This window comes from Myotis lucifugus, unplaced genomic scaffold, assembly GCF_000147115.1.
Source record: "Myotis lucifugus unplaced genomic scaffold, Myoluc2.0 scaffold_23, whole genome shotgun sequence".
Lineage (NCBI taxonomy): Eukaryota > Metazoa > Chordata > Mammalia > Chiroptera > Vespertilionidae > Myotis > Myotis lucifugus.
The window spans coordinates 5,615,498-5,633,708 of NW_005871071.1; the positions used below are offsets into that span (position 1 = coordinate 5,615,498).

The 18,211-nt window shown below is 38.9% G+C and overlaps 2 protein-coding genes across 3 annotated transcripts in view; one reads left to right on the forward strand and one right to left on the reverse strand.

Annotated features, from left to right (window-relative positions):
- Positions 1 to 9,872: 9,872 nt before the first annotated feature.
- LEUTX (leucine twenty homeobox) lies at positions 9,873 to 10,325 on the forward strand. Its single transcript, XM_006086031.1, has one exon. It carries the CDS (start codon positions 9,873 to 9,875, stop codon positions 10,323 to 10,325), a length of 453 nt encoding a protein of 150 aa, XP_006086093.1.
- A 2,005-nt stretch (positions 10,326 to 12,330) lies between these two features.
- MAPK6 (mitogen-activated protein kinase 6) overlaps positions 12,331 to 18,211 on the reverse strand; it is a 34,221-nt gene continuing 28,340 nt past the window's right edge. For both annotated transcript variants that reach the window (XM_014453444.2, XM_006085949.3), the window contains 2 exons: positions 16,401 to 16,602; positions 12,331 to 14,919 (listed from right to left, as the gene is read on the reverse strand). In XM_014453444.2, coding sequence (XP_014308930.1) covers positions 13,818 to 14,919; positions 16,401 to 16,602 — 1,304 coding nt within the window. In that variant the 3' untranslated portion in view covers positions 12,331 to 13,817. The remainder of the gene's footprint in view (positions 14,920 to 16,400; positions 16,603 to 18,211) is intronic.

The window sequence follows — 18,211 nt, forward strand, 5'->3', positions numbered from 1 at the left end:
GAGTCAAAGGCCAAACATTAGAAAAAAGATGCTCCTAGTGCTCTTTTCACCTAGGAAATTACTAGGGTTTTAGGAATATGTTTCCATTATTTCACAATGAATAAACATAATTTTTAGACTTAATTATAAAGTGATAGGTGTGGCCCTGACCGGTTTGGCTCAGTGGATAGAGCGTTGGCCTTCAGACTGAAGGGTCCCAGGTTCGATTCCAGTCAAGGGCATGTACCTTGGTTTTGGGCACATCCCCAGTACCGGGTGTGCAAGAGGCAGCTGATCGATGTTTCTCTCTCATTGATGTTCCTAACTCTCTATCCCTCTCCCTTCCTCTCTGTAAAAAGTCAATAAAATATATTTAAAAAAATAAAATAAAAATAAAGTGATAGGTGTGTAAAAAATTAAAACAACATACACGCATTTTAAAATTAACAACTGCTAAATCAGTGATTTAGAATTCAACACCGCCAACAAAAAAAGAAACATATTGAATGGTGTGACACTTAGCAAACCTGTAGGTAAATTTTTATTAGACTTAAAAAAAAACCAATAAAAAAAAAACTGAAAAAGCACCTAAGAATTAGGTGGCCTGAATTCTAGTCCTGGTTCCATCACTGCCCAAACTTGAGCACGTTATTTAATTTCTCTATGTATCCTTAACATGCAAGTGCAGATAAGAATATCTGGCCTACCTGACCTTTAGGGTTATTGTGAAACTCACATGAAGTATAAAAGTATGCTTTAAAAATCATCACACACTATGAAAAAGTCAAAAAATGTGATCAATAAAGCTACAGATTGATGAACCCAAGACACAAGTCAGTGGACTCAGTGCCTGGAGGACCTCAATAGGTCCAGTTGGAGAAGCAGTGCCCTCAGAATGGTCCACAGGTGACCGACAATTAAGAGGAAATAGACAGCCTATCACCATGTGTTGCAGGTACATCTGGGGACAGTCAACTAAAAACAACTCCGCTACCTGCCTTCCCCTCTCCTTCAGCACAGGTTCACTCCCAGCAGCAGTTTCCTCAACATAACCTGCCGCCTGGCCGTAGTTAACTGGACCAGGGGTGGGCCAATACGATTTCTTCCCAGAGAAACTTTGAGTTGGGAGAGAAGTAGACAGGGATGGACAGCCAGGTGCAAAAACTCTATGTAGCTGGAAGTTACACTGAGGTTAGAGCAATGAGCAGCCATCTTTGGACCAGGGGACTCCACCTTGTGACACAAGTTCCTAAATCCCTTGGAATTTCCTGGGTGAAGCAGTGTCTTTTGTTCTAAAGAAGTGACTCTTGGGGGGCTCCTAGGGCGGGGAGTGGGGGGTTGGTGGGAGGGAAGAGGGTCTGGCCATGATTAGAAGCTTAAGCTTTTGGTGGAGGAAGAAGGAGGCAGAGATGAGAAGCAGTCTAGCCCTCCTTGGGCTGCTGGTGCCCTCTGGCCTGGTTCTGATTCTTCCCAGGCCCAGTTCTTGGGCGCCATGAGTCACCTTTGAATCCTGATAAAATTCCCCTTTTTTCAAAGGCTAGTGAGATGGTGTCCATTGCCAACGATCCTTAACTAAACATATAATCTAGGCCTGGCTCATTTGGCAGCACTATGATTAACAGGAATAGTAAAGAGGCAGTTAAAACACAAACCGCCTGGCACTGTCTTAACTGGGTCATGAACATATTGTGCAACCCTGACAGGTACAGTCATTCCAACAAAGAGGACAGAAAAACAACTGAGTCAGGAGCAATACAGTCATTAACCTTGACTGCACCCACATTTGAAAATGAAATTCGGGTTAATAAACCTAGCCGGACCAGACCACATTTTCTGAGAATTTCTAACTGCTCTTGGGGACTGCAGCTTCAGAGTTTCCTGGTTCTGGAGAGTCACACCTAAAATCCACAACGTTTAGAGTCCTCCCCGCAAATGATAGAAAGTTGCAGAACCACAGATGATACTATAACAACCTCAAAACTAATAAGCAAGCCTCAGCCGTATCAGCCCAGTCCCCCTGCTCCTGAGCCCCATCAATCCAGGCGCTTAGAAAACAGCACTCATCCCTACTTTCCTTCATTCATCCAGCAACTACTGAGTGGCCACTGTGCCAAGTGCTTGCTGGGGGCCGGAGATACAACAGCGAACAAAACGATGAAGCCCCTGCCTTAAGGAGCTCGCGTTCTAAGTGGAGAGAGGTGATATAAAGCCTGCTGGCGTAGGTGCTGGAAAGAAAAGCTGAGCAGGGCAGGGGATCAGTGATGGATGTGTTATCCTATATGCACTGTTCAGGCACAGCCTCGGAGATAAGGTGACAACTGAACAGGGGCTTCTAAGAAGGGAGGTTGGCAGAGATGCCGCTGTCCGGGCCAAGAGCTTCCCAGGGAGAGGGAAGAGCTAGCCAACACCGGTGGTGGGAGCCGGTGCGGCTGGAGCCGTGAGCTCGGGAGGGGGCGGTGGAGGTGCCCTGTGGGCTTCATAAGGATGTCCACATTTCCTCTGAGAAGGGGTCAATCGGGTTTTAACGAGAGGAGCTACGTACGTGGTTTAAAAGGATCCCTCTGAAATGACTGTGAACTGGCACTCAAGGTAAATGAGGAGTGGGCATGGACCACCAAAACCCTAAATTTCTTTAAAGGTTCATGTTTTAGCTTTAAAAACCAATACACTTTGCATTCCTCTCTGTAATGGATCCAGTTGTTTTAATGTTAAAATGTTAAATTATAAAATTTTAAAAAAGATCACTCTGGCTGCAATATTGAAAATAAGCTGTAGAGGGGCCAGGGAAACCAGTGCGGAGGCCCTTGACCAAGTCCCGGCAGACACATGCTGGTGGATTAGGTCACGCAGCAGCGGTGGAGATGGCGAGGCATGGCCCGGCTCGGACACTGCCGCAGGATTCCCGGGGGGATTGGGTGTGGGTTCTCAGCAGGAGTATAAGATGATCCCAGACTTTGGCTTCCGAATAAAAGTGCTTGTTCAGCTACAGGTCTGTGAGGAAGGCCAAAAACTGGAGCCAGGAGTTGGGCAGGATTGATGAGCACAATGGCTAGAACTGAAGTGACGATAGAGAATTTGCAATACTGAAAGCAACATCGAGGTCAGAGTCTCGGTCCAATTTGAGGGGCAAGGACAACCATTCAAACAGGACAAGGGCAATAATAATTTATGAGATACCAGGCATTATGCTAAAAGCCTTTGTAGACTGCCTTTTAAAATACTTGCAATCCAAAAATTATGTCTTTAGCCCTATTTTACAAATGAGAAAAATCAAGAGGCTGAATAACCTATACAAGGCTGGGAAGCAGGAGAGTGCAGTTTTCAGTTTGGTTTGGATCTGACTCTGAAGCATGTGTGCTGAAGACTATGCAATACCGCAAAGTTCAACGTCTCAGTTGGGGGATGAAGTCATCTCTAAGGTTCAAGTGTGGGAGTGGTGAGCGCAGTTGGGAGCAAGGTCCAAGTGAACAGACAAATACGCATCCAAGCTTGCGGTTTCAGCTGGGCAGGGAGAAACAGGCTTGGACTAGAGTGTGAACCAGGAGCCAGGATCTGCCGCAGCACCGGGAGCGAGGCAAGGCACTGCAGCGGGGGCAGGGGTCATGGAAGGGAAGCTACATCTGTAATACTCCCACTACCGCCAAGGCATTGAAGATACACATGCAAACCTTTGGAATCTGATTGCTAGACCTCTGCACTGGGAGGGAGCCAGTGCCCCGCAGGGGTGATCAAACACCCTCCTCTGTAAGGTACTTGCATACCAACCTTTGGAAGAACTCAAAGATTCTTCTCTTCACCTGGCTTGTTGAAGGAGACTGCCCCAGGCACTATGAGGAAAGAGCCCTGGTGAGCTCACACTGCTCTTTCAAAGGCAAACAATCCTGGGGTTCCAATACTTCTGTCTCTACCAGTCAAACACATAATTTCATTCTCAATATTTAATGGCACATTAAGCAGCCAGCCCAATGTAGCTTTTACACTGGTTAGGGCTAATCATGGTGACTAGCATAGTGGGTTAGAATTCAACATGGCACTGTCCTGTTCAGTTGTCCCCCCTAGTTAACAAGGAACTTACACCCACAGAGATGTGACACCCAGTGAGAGTGTATGTCAGTGAAACTGGATCCAGAACTCAGATCTCCCAATTCCCAGTCCGCCCTTTCCTTCTCTATCCAGATTTTAATGGTAGTACACCTAAAATGATAAGCAACCCTAGTATGAACAAGTATAGGGTAAAAGTACAATAGGCTAATACTAGACACATGATCAACCCTGTTAGGGTAGAGCCCCTATTGATTTAAAAATATTTTAAATGTTTTTATTGAGTTTAGAGAGTGAGGGAGAGGGATAGAGCAGTGGTTCCATATGTGGGGCACACACCCCACAGGCGGGGCAATTTGAGAATGAGTTAACAGTGAAATTTTTGCATTTCTATGGCTTTATAAGCCTCCTAGACAGTATATAAATATGTATTTTGACATTTATGCATTTCAGTTCTCTATTGTTTTGAATGTTATTTTTTCATATCACTTTATTATTTTTAACAATTTCTTAAAATTTCTTCCTCAGTACTTCAACTGTCCTTTCATTCTTTTATTTTTCTCTTTCATGGATGCCATGTTCTTTGGAAACTTGTTTAGACCAAGTTAATGGCCTTTTAGGCTTCCTCCACGTGAATTGGAGTTCACTTTTTGAATAAGAATTATATGTCGCGGGGGGGTGGCATCAGAATTTTAGAGATGCTTAGGGGGACATGGCCAAGAAAAGGTTGGGAACCACTGGGATAGATAGAAACCTCGATGAGATACATTGATCAGCTGCCTCTTGTACGGCCTCTCTGGGGATCACACCCGCACCTGGTGGGAATCAAACCAGTGACCGCTTGGTTCATGGGTTGATGCTCAACCACTGAGCAGCACTGGCTGAGCTATTTATTTTTAATTTAACAGCAAATGGGAACTGAAAAGTCTTAGATAAGTGAGCAATTCAGTGATTCAAAGAGCATGAGGACCAGCCCACTAATTAAACACACTATATAATACACACCAAAGCAGCTGATAGAAAACAGTCCTTTTAAATAAAACAATAATCTTATAAGGAGAAAGACTATGCAGAACCTACATTATTTAACATAGAAGCAAAATTATTTTGAAAACACTTCAATTACTGATACTCTTTTACTCCTTATTATAAGTTACATAATTGGCTCAGCTTTATTTAAATCCCCTGTTCCCAAGCTAGACTGCAACAGGAAATAAAAAACAAGACTCATCATCATCGATATGGCTGCAAAAGACTCCCTGAGGTGTAGTTATGACTTAGTCAGTTGTTTGGAATTAGGAAGTCCAATTCCTACTGTAGTTAAAGTAAACGAAACACAGCAAGCTTGGTAGGATTAATTGAATGGAAAGGCTTGGTTTCTTGTTTGGGAGGATGTGTCTGAATAGGAACTTTGATACTGCTGGCAGGAGTGTAAATCTGTACAATCACATTTGGGCAGCAAAGTGACATCTCATAAACTTGAAGATACACATTCTCTATGACCCAACAATTCTACTTCTAGATACATACCCTAAAGACACTTGTCTTGTTCACAAGAATGCTCACTGCAAATGTGTTTGTTTGTAGGAGCAAAATTTTGAAAACAAATGTTATTTAAAAAGTGATTACATTGCAACACAGCAATTAACGGAATTAGAGCTACCTGTATCAACATAATTAAATTTCAGACATGTTGAGCAAAAAATGCAAATTGCTAAAAGATATGAAAAATATGCCATGAGATTTTAAAACATGAAAATATTACATGTTTACAAAATCATGTAGTAAAGTATAAAACTATGCATGAGAATGATAAGCAAAACTAGGAAAAGTATGTGCCTCAGAGGAGAGAGGCAGGGTATGAGATGTAGGAGGTTTAAAGAGGGATTCCGTTGTATTCTGTGTTTATCAGATGCAAATCAAAATGAGATGAACTAACAAAGTGGTGTGTACACTTTTTAAAAATTTTATACACTTTTTCTATATGCCTGAAATCTCATTTAAAAAGAAAACACCCAAAAGGTGGAAGGGAACAATACAGGCTCCAAATTAGGCTAATGTCCAAGTTCCAGAAATAGCTTTTAAAATTATGATGCCAAACTATCAGTTCAGAGATGGGTCAAATCTATTGACCAGGACCAGACCAAAAGTCTGAAAGCTGCAGAACAGGTGGACATTCCTCTAAGTCAGAATTAGTCATTTTAAAAGTAAATTATTGCTTGGGTGGTGTGGCTCAGTGGTTGAGTGTCAATCTATGAACCTGGGAGGTCACAGTTCAATTCCAGTCAGGGCATATGCTTGGGTTTTGGGCTTGATCCCCAGTAGGAGGCAGCCGATCAATGTTTCTCTCATCACTGATGTTTCTCTCTCTCTCCCTCTCTCCCTTTCTCTCTGAAAAAAAAAAAAAAAAAAAAAAAAAAAATATATATATATATATATATATATATATATATATATATATATAAAATAATAAATAAAAAGTAAATTATTTTTAGACATAAGCAAGATGGCAGAATAGGAAGCCCAACACCTCACTACCCCACAGAAATATCAACCTAACAATATATAGTCCATAAAGCCTTTAGGAGAACTCCAGAAACCAGTTAGGAAGTCACAGTACCCCAGACAACCTCAAAGCCAAGTACATTGAAAAGGATAAGAAAAGCTGTTTCATATCCACCATGTCAGCCCCTCCCCCGAGCCAGCATAGCTCATGATTAGAAGGAAAAGCTTGCCTCACAGCTTCTTCCTCAGGAGGGAAAGAGAACAATCGTCAATGTGCCAGGCTGTGGGAGGGCTGCCCAAGAGACTGATTCCAGTATGACCTGACTCAAAGCACTAATTTGATGCCTGGGAGCCACTGAGAAAGTGAGCTCAGAGAGTTGTTGTAGTGCCAGAGAACCAGAGGTAATTCAGACAGGCACCAGAAGGAACAAGAAACTACAACCTCCAGAAAAAAGAATATCAAATCTGTTGGGGGCAAGGGAGGAATTACACACAAATACAGAGATGATACATCCCCATTCAAGGTTTGAGATGCCCCAAGAATCTCTAGCACAGCGGTTCTCAACCTGTGGGTCGCGAACAATGAAAATACATCCTGCATATCAGATATTTACATTACGATTCATAACAGTAGCAAAATTACAGTTATGAAGTAGCAACAAAAATAATTTTATGGTTGGGGGTCACCACAACATGAGGAACTGTATTAAAGGGTCGCGGCATTAGGAAGGTTGAGAACCACTGCTCTAGCAGGATGATTGGTGAAGATCTTCCCCAGTACAAAGCCAGTCTGTAAAGACAGGCAAAGGCGGCTCTTTTTTTCCAATGCAAAAATCTCAACAAAAAATAAGACATATGAAGAAACAGGGAAGCATGCCTTAATCAAAGAAACAAATCTCCATAAGCTAGCCAAAAATAACTGGAGATCTATTAATTATCTGACAAAGAATAAAATAACCATCTTAAAGATGCTCAATGTGGTTCACCCTCGCTGGTGTGGTTCAGTGGTTAAAGTGTTGGCCCACACAATAAGGGTTTGGGGTTTGATTCCCAAGGGCACAAAGCTGAGTTGCTGGTTCATCCCTGGCCCCAGTTGGGGAGCATGCAGGAAGCAACCAATCAATGTGTCTCTCTCATATTGATGTTTCTCTCCCCTGCTACCTACCCCTTCTACTCTCTAAAAAAATCAATGGAAAAAATATCCTTGAGTGAGGATTAACAACAACAACAAAAAGCAGCTCTATGTGCTACATGAGAACACAGAAGAACTACACAAAATCAGAAAAACAATGCATGAACAAAATAAGAATATGGAAAATATTTTAAAGAATCAAATGGAGCCCTGACCAGTTTGGCTCAGTGGCTAGAGCGTCGGCCTGCAGACTGAAGGGTCCCAGGTTCGATTCTGATCAAGGGCATGTACCTTGGTTGCGGGCACATCCCCAGTAGGGGGTGCGCAGGAGGCAGCTGATCAATGTTTCTAACTCTCTATCCCTCTCCCTTCCTCTCTGTAAAAAATCAATAAAATATATTTAAAAAAAAAGAATCAAATAGAAATTCTGCAGCTGAAGAATACAAGAACTGAAAAATTCACTAGAGAGCATCAACGTCAGACTTGATCAAGCAGAAGAATTAGTGAACTCTAAGATAGTTTATTTGAGCTGTCAAGTTGAAGTAAAAGGAACAAAAAGAAAAAAGAATGAAAAAAGTGTAGAAAACCTAAGGGACATAATGAGACACAATCAAGCAGACTAATCCATATTACTCAGTGAAATAAGCCAGTTTAAAAGGCTACATACTGTATGATTCCAACTCTATGTATGACATTCTGGAGAAGGCAAGGCTATGGAGACAGTAAAAACATTGGTGGTTTTCTGGAGGTGGGGGAAAAGGATAAATTGGTAGAGCACAGAGGATGTTTAGGGCAGTGAAAATATTCTGTATGATACTTTAATGTTGGATGCATATACACCACCAAGAGTAAACTCTAATGTGAACTATAGACTTTAGGTGATAATGATGTGTCAATGTAGGTTCATCAGCTGCAACAAATGTACCACTCTGGTGGAGGATTTTGATAATGTGGGAGGCTATGCATGTTGGGGTAGTAGGTATATTGGAAATTTCTCTATCTTCTGCTCAATTTTGCTGTGAACCTAAAACTGCTCTAAAAAATAAAGATCTCAAATCAATAATCTAACTTTAGACCTCAAATAACTAAAAAAATGAGAGCTAAATCCAAATGTATCAAAAGGAAGGAAATAATAAAAATTAGAGTAGAAATTAAATAGAGAATAGAAAAAATCAATAAAATCAAAAAATCCTTAGCTAGACAAAGAGAAAGGACTCAAATAATATAAATCAGAAATGAACGAGGAGACATTACAACTTACACAAAAATAAAAGGGGATCCTAAGAGACTATAATGAACAATCATGTGCCAACAAATTGGACTATAGAAAAAATGAATCAATTTCTAGAAACATGCAACCTATCACAAATGAATTGTAAGAGACCTATAACTAGTAAGAAGATTTAATCAATAATCAAAAACCTTCCAACAGAGAAAAGCCCAGGATCACATGGCTTCACTATAGATAGAAGTCAACCAAACATTTAAAGAATTAACACCAATCTTTCTCAAACTCTTCTAAAAAACTAAACAGTGGGGAATACTTCAAAACGCATTCTATCAGACCAGCATTATACTGATAACAAAATGAGACAAAGTTATTATAAGAAAACTATAAACCAATATACCTGATGAATATTAAATCCTCAAAAAACTAACAAACTGAATCCAACAACACATTAAAAGGATAATACATTACAAGCAAATGGGATTCCTGGAATACAAGGATGGTTCAATATATAAAAATCAATGTAAGATACCACATTATCAAAAGGAAGGACAAAAACCAAGATTTTCTCAATACAGAAAAAGTATTTGACAAAATCCAGCACCTTTTCATAAAAAGAAAACTCAACAAAATAGAAACAGAAAATTACTTCGACATCATAAAGACCATAAATGAAAATTCACATCTATCATATCTAATGGTGAAAAACTGAAAGCTTTCCCTGTAAGAACTTGCCTGTTTAAGGTAACTTGAGTATATATTTAAATTGGACGGATGAAATTCAGGAGCTCAGAAACACACACAGCTGATCATTCTACAGCTAAAAGGTATTATGGCAGGCCGACCTACATCCTCACATGGTTCCTTAAGAAAGAGTACATGGCTGAAAGGCCAAGATCTGCTCATTGGTACTGCACAACCGTTAGTCCAGAACAGTGACTATGGAAAGATACATTTGAAAAGACCATGTACCCATATTGAGTTACCATGGCAGAACTTGCTTCAGCTACTCAACTTGATGAATTAGTAAAAAACAATTGGTTCAAGAACCAGCATATCAAAAGGAGGAAGCAGCAGCTACAAACTCAGCCAAGTCTAGCACTAGAAGCACCAAACCAAATCATCACAGTGAATGAGGAAACCTCCTTATCCGTAACTTCTACAAACGCTTGTCCCATTAGTCCCAGTGTTGTGAATGCCTATGACCATGAACCATCTAAGACTTCTGGTTTCAAGCAACCTGGAGGGGCTGGTTGCCTCTGTGTGGAATGCATCATGGGATTCTCAGCCTCAGGATCTCCGTTATGTCTGGGTGTCTCTGATCTTCCTTTAGCCTCCATTCCCTATGATCTAGATCAGTTTACACATCTATATGCCTTACCTGGGGATGATCACCCCAACAGTTTAGATCAGTGCCTCTTCCCAAAGTGCCCTGGTTGAAGGGTATGTATAGCTAGGATTGATCTTCAGTGTGATGGCTGATATATTCACAGGTCTTGAGAAGTCTGTGATCCAAATCTTGACAAACTGAGAAACATTTCCAAATACTTTTCATGGGTCAACTCCCATCTAAACAGGCCAGTTATTTATCTTTTCCTGTAAGAAGACATCTACCTTCATCATTGCCTGAAATGTCTGTCGAGTCTCCTGAGCCAAATTTCAGTATCAAGGACAATCATCGGTGCCTTTGGAGGGAGCAGAAGCCAGCTAGTTTTTCTTGGGTCCTACCCTGTCCTGATTGAGCTTATACCATGAAAGCACCCCAGCTAAAGTCCTGTCCCCCAAGGACCATCTTTATTTCTTACACAAAAAAGACAAACTTTTAAGAGTGTGACATCAGCAAGATTAGTGGAGTAGGAGGTTCCAGCATTTGTACCTCCAGAAAAACAATGATTAACAGCTACTTACTGATGAAAATAGCGCTGAGAGTGCTTTGGAGTACATGGGCTCAGCAGCCTCAACATGGAGCTGAATGAGGGAGCAAAAGCTACAGCAACCCACTGGCGCACAGAAATCAAAGATGGCCACATAGAAAAGCATAGGCAGCATTTTACATGTCAGCCGATCCCCCAGTCCTGCACAGCTTGCCACCATGAGGGAGCCCCTCAGCTGTGACCTCTCTGCAGGAAAAGGACAGCAGAAGACCCCAATCAGCCCTCTTGGCTGTCAGGGAAAAGCTTTTGCCACTCAGGACCTTGTCTTTGCCTATGCTAATCTCGGCCAAGAGAGCTGCCCAGAATCCGTGCCACTGAGCCCCCCAGAGGAGCCAATGCTGGGTCCCCAACCACAGCAGCCCTGGCCCAGCACATGAACACCCACACCCTCGATGGTTAGATATGAGTAAAATGAACATTGATGGGATACAAGCAAAGGTTTTAATACTACTCAAAGGTGGTGCAGGCCAAAAGAACTCCCTACTGAACCCTCAGGATTAAAGAGCCCCAAACAAGTCTGATTTATTTATTCTGGCTTGGGAGACATTTTGGAAGCCAAGATTCAAAGATTATAATGAGAAATCTAACCTGCAATTGCTTTGAGCAATGGTTAGGGAGATCAATCAAAATGAGGGTTGACAAAAGGACCAGGGGTCCTTTGATTTGACCCCTCAGTGGAGACCCAAAGCCTTTGCACCAAAGTGGGTAAAATGGTCAGGAGGTAGTTTCTGGACTCCTTGACACAGGAGCCCCACAAACTCAGCACCAAAATATATTGGCAAAGCACAGACGTGGGCTACAATTAGACTAAGAGAACATAAAGATTGCTTTCCCAATGAAAGGATTGATGGGATTATGAATGTTGGAATGTTTAAATAGGCTTATGGAAATAAATGTCTTCCTTACCTAAATGTTTTATGGAAATGGATAGTCTGTCTGGCTGGGGAACGCTTACTCTACCAAGTGTTGTAAAACCCAAACTGTCAATCAAGTCAGAATGGAGGCTAAAAAAAAACAGTTCACAACATATGACAATGATATTCATTCAGATAATATTTGCATTTTTTAAAACTTGTGACTACAGATGAAATCAATAGGTCTTGGGCAGAAAGAAATCCACACTGTAATAGAACTGGCTATGTACAAAACAAAGATGGAAGACATAGAAAAGTGAGATAAAAGGAAGATTGGATTTATATTTGGATAGGTAAAAGGATTAAGTTCTTGAGCAAAGTAAAGATGTATTGGAGAAAAAAACACATATAAAGGAGGTTCCTCTGACTATGCAGCTCAAAGCTTCTATACACATCTTGAGTTTTGAAATATACAGTCATGCGACACATAACATTTCAATAACGACACATATAAGACAGTGGTATACTGTACAGCCTAGATGTGTAGTATGCTATACCTTCTAGGTTTGTGACTCTATGATGTTCGCACAACAAAATCATCTAAGGATGCATTTCTCAGAACATATTCCTATCGCTAAGCAGCACATGACTACAGAAAGCTTTAATTCCATTTAATTATGTGAAGGTAAGTCAAGAGATTTTGCATGGAGATAAAGAACCTTTTTCTTTTAAGCCTTTAGTCTAATATAGCTTAAACTATAGCCATAATTCAAAAATGCTGGAAAGTGGAACTAGATACAGATTCTGCTAGTAATTTTCATTCTAGCAGGTAATTTTAATTACCTAAAAAGTTATACAGGAGCCATATTTGCTGGCCATGTTTTATTTGTCATTTTTCTTCAAACAGGATAACCAAAAAAAGATACAGACAGTATTCAATTCAATAAAATAAAATGGATGAAACAAATTCTAAGAGACTGCAATGCCACATGCTACATTTAACCTAATTTTATTCATGCTTGCCTTAGGATGGGGAATAGATCATTCAGTAAAAACATACAGTAAAAACAAAATATGTCTTATCATGTACAACTTTTAAACTACAATTATGATGTACCTTAATTATTTCCATGCACACAAGTCTAACATTACAGTTGTTTTTTAAAAATAAACACAATTAAGACTTCTAGGAGCATTTTATAATAAAGTAATTCCTAATTTTTCTTTGTAGATAGATCAAGCACCTCCAAAATACAAATTCCTATACACAGTGAGCACTTTACTTAAAATGAATACTTAAGTAAATTAAGTACAGGGACAGCCTTTAGGATAAGCTGACATTATATATTCAGCTAAGTAGGCAACAAACCATAGTGCCAAATGGAAAAAGTGTATTTGTAAATAAATTTCAAAAACTAAGTTAACTCTTTATAATTAAATACAGAAAATATACTGCTTTGCTAAAATAAATAAGATGTGATGATGTAATAACACTTCACTATAAAGAATGCATACCAGAACATTTATAAATGGTGAGTGAATCTTATTAAGAATAGTTTACTACAATAAACGCTGGCTAAATAGAAGTGCATATTGTGAAGCACTATGGGTGGTATATGTTTTGCCACATACTTTTGTTACCTTGAGGTAGATAACACATGTGTACCAAATTCGGCATTCATTTTCAGTTGCTGCTGGTATCATGTGTTTTAAGAAACATGTACAGTATGAAAAACTTGAAAATACTCATGAATGAAAAATGTTTTAGGAAAAAAATAGATATTTCCATGCAATTATATACAGTCTCACTGTGTAAATTTCAAGGCAAGATTTTTGTTTCCTGTAAAACAGATCATTGTTCTATGAGAGAATGTTTTTTACTTGTCTTAGTGCATTTCTTTTGTCTCCTCCTGCATTGCATTATTTTGCTCTATTCTTTATTTTTGTGTGCAAATGACATGCCAGTTAAAATGAAAACCATCTCACATGTAGGAAAAAAGTCTGAATTTTAAAAACCAAGAACTAATAAAATCCTTTCTAAATGAAACCATCTGATTCAAGTAAAAAAATGGACTTAAACACTAGTAATAAAAAAGACAAACACATTTCATGAAGAATACAAAGAGAAATGTCTGCTGAGTGTTTTAGTTCAGATGTTTCAGAATGCTGCTGTATGTTTTATGAGGAATCTGTGGGGAAGATTTCATAGCAGAAGGTGTTAATGTGGCCTGTATTGACTTAAGTGGTGACCCAACTGGACTGTGAAACTGTGGGATGCCTATGGATTCAAGCTGCTTGTTAAAGAGGAACTCACCACTGTTATTCAGAAATCCTTCCTCATTTCCTCTCTCCCCAAACTTCCCATCTTCTATAGGCTCAGTGTCTAGCATTTCAGTATCTTCTTTCCTACTAAAGAACTTGTCCAAGTAACTGGTATAAGTGTTTTCCTTCTCAATTTGTTCATCCTTCCTTACCTCACAACAAAACTGGTTTATGAGAAAACAGTCCTCTGCACCACCCACAAACTGGCTATCCCAAGAAGATTGGTACAAGGCTTCTAATTGAGCTAAATTTGCCATTCCCTTTTCCTGTTTTTCTCGGCTTACTGACTTTGATATCAAACTTTTCAATTCTAGTTGGGACACTGAGCTATTCAAGTCATTTAATTTATCAACAACATCAGTAGGCTCATGTTGTGAACTAAGTTGAATAGTTCCTGCAATAAAAGAATCAAAGTCAAATCCCTGGTTCTTTTCCCTTTCTTTTTCAGCCAGTTGCTGTGATGCTTCCTCTAGAGCTATCTGGGCTTTAACCAATCCATTCCTTTCACATTTTGACTTGCCTTTCTTATCAGATTTTTCTTTGCTTTGTTCTTTCCAATTGGAAAGATCTATAATAAGCTTGGGTTCATAGTAATGGTTAACTTCGCTCTCTCTCCAAACTAAGTTATCTAAATATGATGATGACCTCATTTTGTAGTTACAAGTATGGCTACACTCCAGATCACAATATTTGTTTTCATGATGATCTGGGTACTGCCAACAAGGCTCAGTGGAGTAATTAGTATCAAAAGCAGGATCCTCCAAATACTTTTCACGATCTCCATCCAAATATTTTCGAGGATCAACTTGTACTTCTTCTTCATCAGTGACATCAGACAGAGCTCTTGGGTCACGCTGAACTTCATCAATATCAAAGTTATTATGTATAGGCCAATCATGCTCTGAAAATTGACAATCATGGTACCTGAAAAAAATCAATACATTACTGTTAGTCCAGGTGTCAAATTTCATTTGCAAATTCACTGAGTGCCCTTTACGTGAAAGCACTGTAACAGGCCTATGAGGGGATAATAGAGTCTAAAGCTATAAGCCTTCCCTGCCCTACAGGAACTTATAATCTTAATAGACAGGTAAGATCTGTAACCATAAAGAAAAATATGAAGCAATATTTGGTAATTACCAATGAAATATATAATAAAAAACTCTGGGACCTCCATTCTTAAATAAGACCAATTATAATTTCACACTTATTTCCTCTTTTCTCTATTTTTCAGCCACCTTAAATACAACTGCAGGTGAACATCTGAGTGGGTGGCATGTCGATAGTTTAATTCCAGCACAGTTTTACAGAGACAAAACACTTTATGGCCACTAAATGCAGATCTCTAATCTCAATCAAGTCTCTTACAGATTTTCTCTCTACTGGTAATAGGCAGACTAGAAAGAGAGGGAGGCTTCCTGGACCTCATCACCAGTGAGTAGAAAAGAAACTCTCCATGTGTATGTGCTACTGAATGCAGTATCCTTGCAGTGTCCTCCACTGACACATCACAGCAAGGTGACCACACCATGCCCAGGTAGAGGCAGATGGAGACACACACACGAAAACAATTGGGGAGATGGGAAGGTGGGAACAGAAAAGAGGTTAGATGACTCAACTAAGTATGATAAAAAATGAAGAGATTGGAATACATCTGGGTATGTTTGAAAAGAATGTGTATATATGTGGTAGAAATGTCCATGTGGAAGAAAAAAAAAAAGATGTTGGTAGATGTGTGTAAACATATTCAGAAATACCTCCACATTTCAGGAGGAAAATATGCAATGAGTAAACAAATTAATTTCAACATTAACAACTTCTTTATTAATTGGCAATCATTTTTCTTTTAAATACAGAAATATATGAATTCCTGAAGTTTTTAAGATTGTCATTGGGGATTCCCAAATCTGACTAAATAACAAAATCACCTGAAGATTTTAAATAATATTGATTCATTATTATATGTTACCAACCCACTTTTAAGACAATTATATCCAACTTCTCTAGAATTTAGAAATCCTAAAAGGTGGCAGAGGGAAGAAATCCTTTAACTAAAATGTATAATAGTATACATTTTGATGTCTTATATGGTTCAGACTAGAAAAGTTCCTTATACTGAACTTATGTTAACCATTCCAAAATAAATTTTGTCATGAGAAAAAACATTTCAATATAAATATCATAATTTATATCCTATGACATAATGAATTATATGTAAAAATTTGAGATACTTATGGAGATATAGTATAAGGTTGATTCTTCTCATCTAACATCTTTTAAACCCAAAGAGACTTTTACTAAATTTTTAAGAACTCTACATTGTTATATAATTTAAAAATAAACTTCACTGTATTATGATTTACTAAAAATACAATAAATATTTTTCTAATTTAGGATCAATTTACCTTTCCCAGTTATAAATGTGACTATGAGTTTCATCCATAAGCAAAATATCATCAACTTCATCTTCAATATGGAAAGGATGACTGGAAATTGGCTCATCCATTGGAAAAGAATATATGCTCATGTAAGGATGGGAAAGTGCTTCTTCTGCCGTCAATCGATCCATGGGGCTAAATGTCAAAATTTGTTCCAGGAAATCCAGTGCTGCAAAAGAAAGAGTTAAAATTCCTTAACTAAACTGAAGGTCCACCAACTCATAAAGGAAATAAAAAAGGTCTATACAATTAAAAGGTAAGTTAATTAAAGTTTTGTCAGAGAAATAAAACTAGCCTATCTAATATATATATTAAAAAGAAAAGACATTTATTCAATAAACATAGCAAAAATTTGAAATGTACTCCAAATCTCACTTTATGGTAAATTATAAAAGAAAAGAAATATATTAATATGAACCATATGAAACTACCATTTTTGTCAGTCAAAAATGGTCAAGTAACAGCAATTTCATGTGGCTCAACCTAATACATAGGTCCTAATCTCAGCTCTGCAACTCACTAACTTCACTGATTCACTAGGTTACTTAAATTTGCTGAACTTCAGTTTCTTCATGTATAAAATGGATAGACAGAGATATCTTATAAGGTATAAAAATTTAAAAACATAGTATCTAGTGCTTAATAAAAAGACTTTCTCCTTTCCTCCTTCATCTCACTGACTAGCTGTTATACTAATTTGTTGATCTCTGTTCACAACAATCTCACGCCAGCATATCACATAATGCACTTGATCATTTTAGGGCCCTGGTGGAACTACTGTACACCTAATTCTTCCTACTAACTCAGACTGTTAGATCTTCCTAAACTCCTTACCCCGCCTGAACCACACTATCACCAGCCTAAAGATTGCTCTTACACCACCACACATTCATATGTCTTATAACTTATACCAATCTTCAACTCTGAATCATTTCCACCATCTACTTTGCTTCCTAGCCATATAGTACTGATGAGAGCTAGATGGAAAATCACATATATATCTGGCTCACTACAAATTCATACTGTAGAATTTCAATTTAGCCTTTGCTATTGTGTTCAGCAATGTTCTACACTATCCCTTTATGCTCTCAATCTACCCTATCAGTCTCAACAGGTAAACCCACTTCACATTTATCTCAATTCCTGCTTCTTCACTATGGTCTGTCACACATCCTATTATCCTTACCTTCTGTCTCAAAGGAAAAGATAGCCCTTCTCTCTAAAACTAAGCTCATTCAACCCTCAGATCAGTCTAATAAAGACTAAAGAGAAGAAACCTAATAAGGCTCATACCCCTCAGTGACCCAGGGCTGAGATTCCTTCCTTTATTCCCCCTCTCCTCTATTATATTACCCTAACCTAGGAGGTCATTTCACAATAAATCAAACTGTGCTTGGTTCTCCTGAACAAAAAAAAAAAGTCAGTCTTAATTACCCCTGGGACCACATGTCTCAAGGCAAGAGAGACTGGAAGGCACAGAATCATGGATGGTTGACCCAGCACAATCACCATTCTCAGAGAGAAGGAGGAGATATATTCAACTACACAAGAGGAATATATTGTAAAATCCCTAGCATTTGGGAACTATAGGCAGCAAATAAAAAGAGGAAGAAATAAGAAACTTGGGAGCCACGCTGAGCTCCCAAGTGTATGCATATACAGTATATGCATTCCCATCATTGTAGATAGTTCTATTGGACAGCACTGCTCTAGAGGAAATGGGTCTAAGATATAGATCTATGTGGTAAACTACAGAGAAAGGGAGGATGAGAAGTAAG

Bases quoted from the DNA above. Each gene is read 5' to 3' on its own strand.
- LEUTX (XM_006086031.1), top strand. From the start codon at position 9,873: ATGGCAGAACTTGCTTCAGCTACTCAACTTGATGAATTAGTAAAAAAC.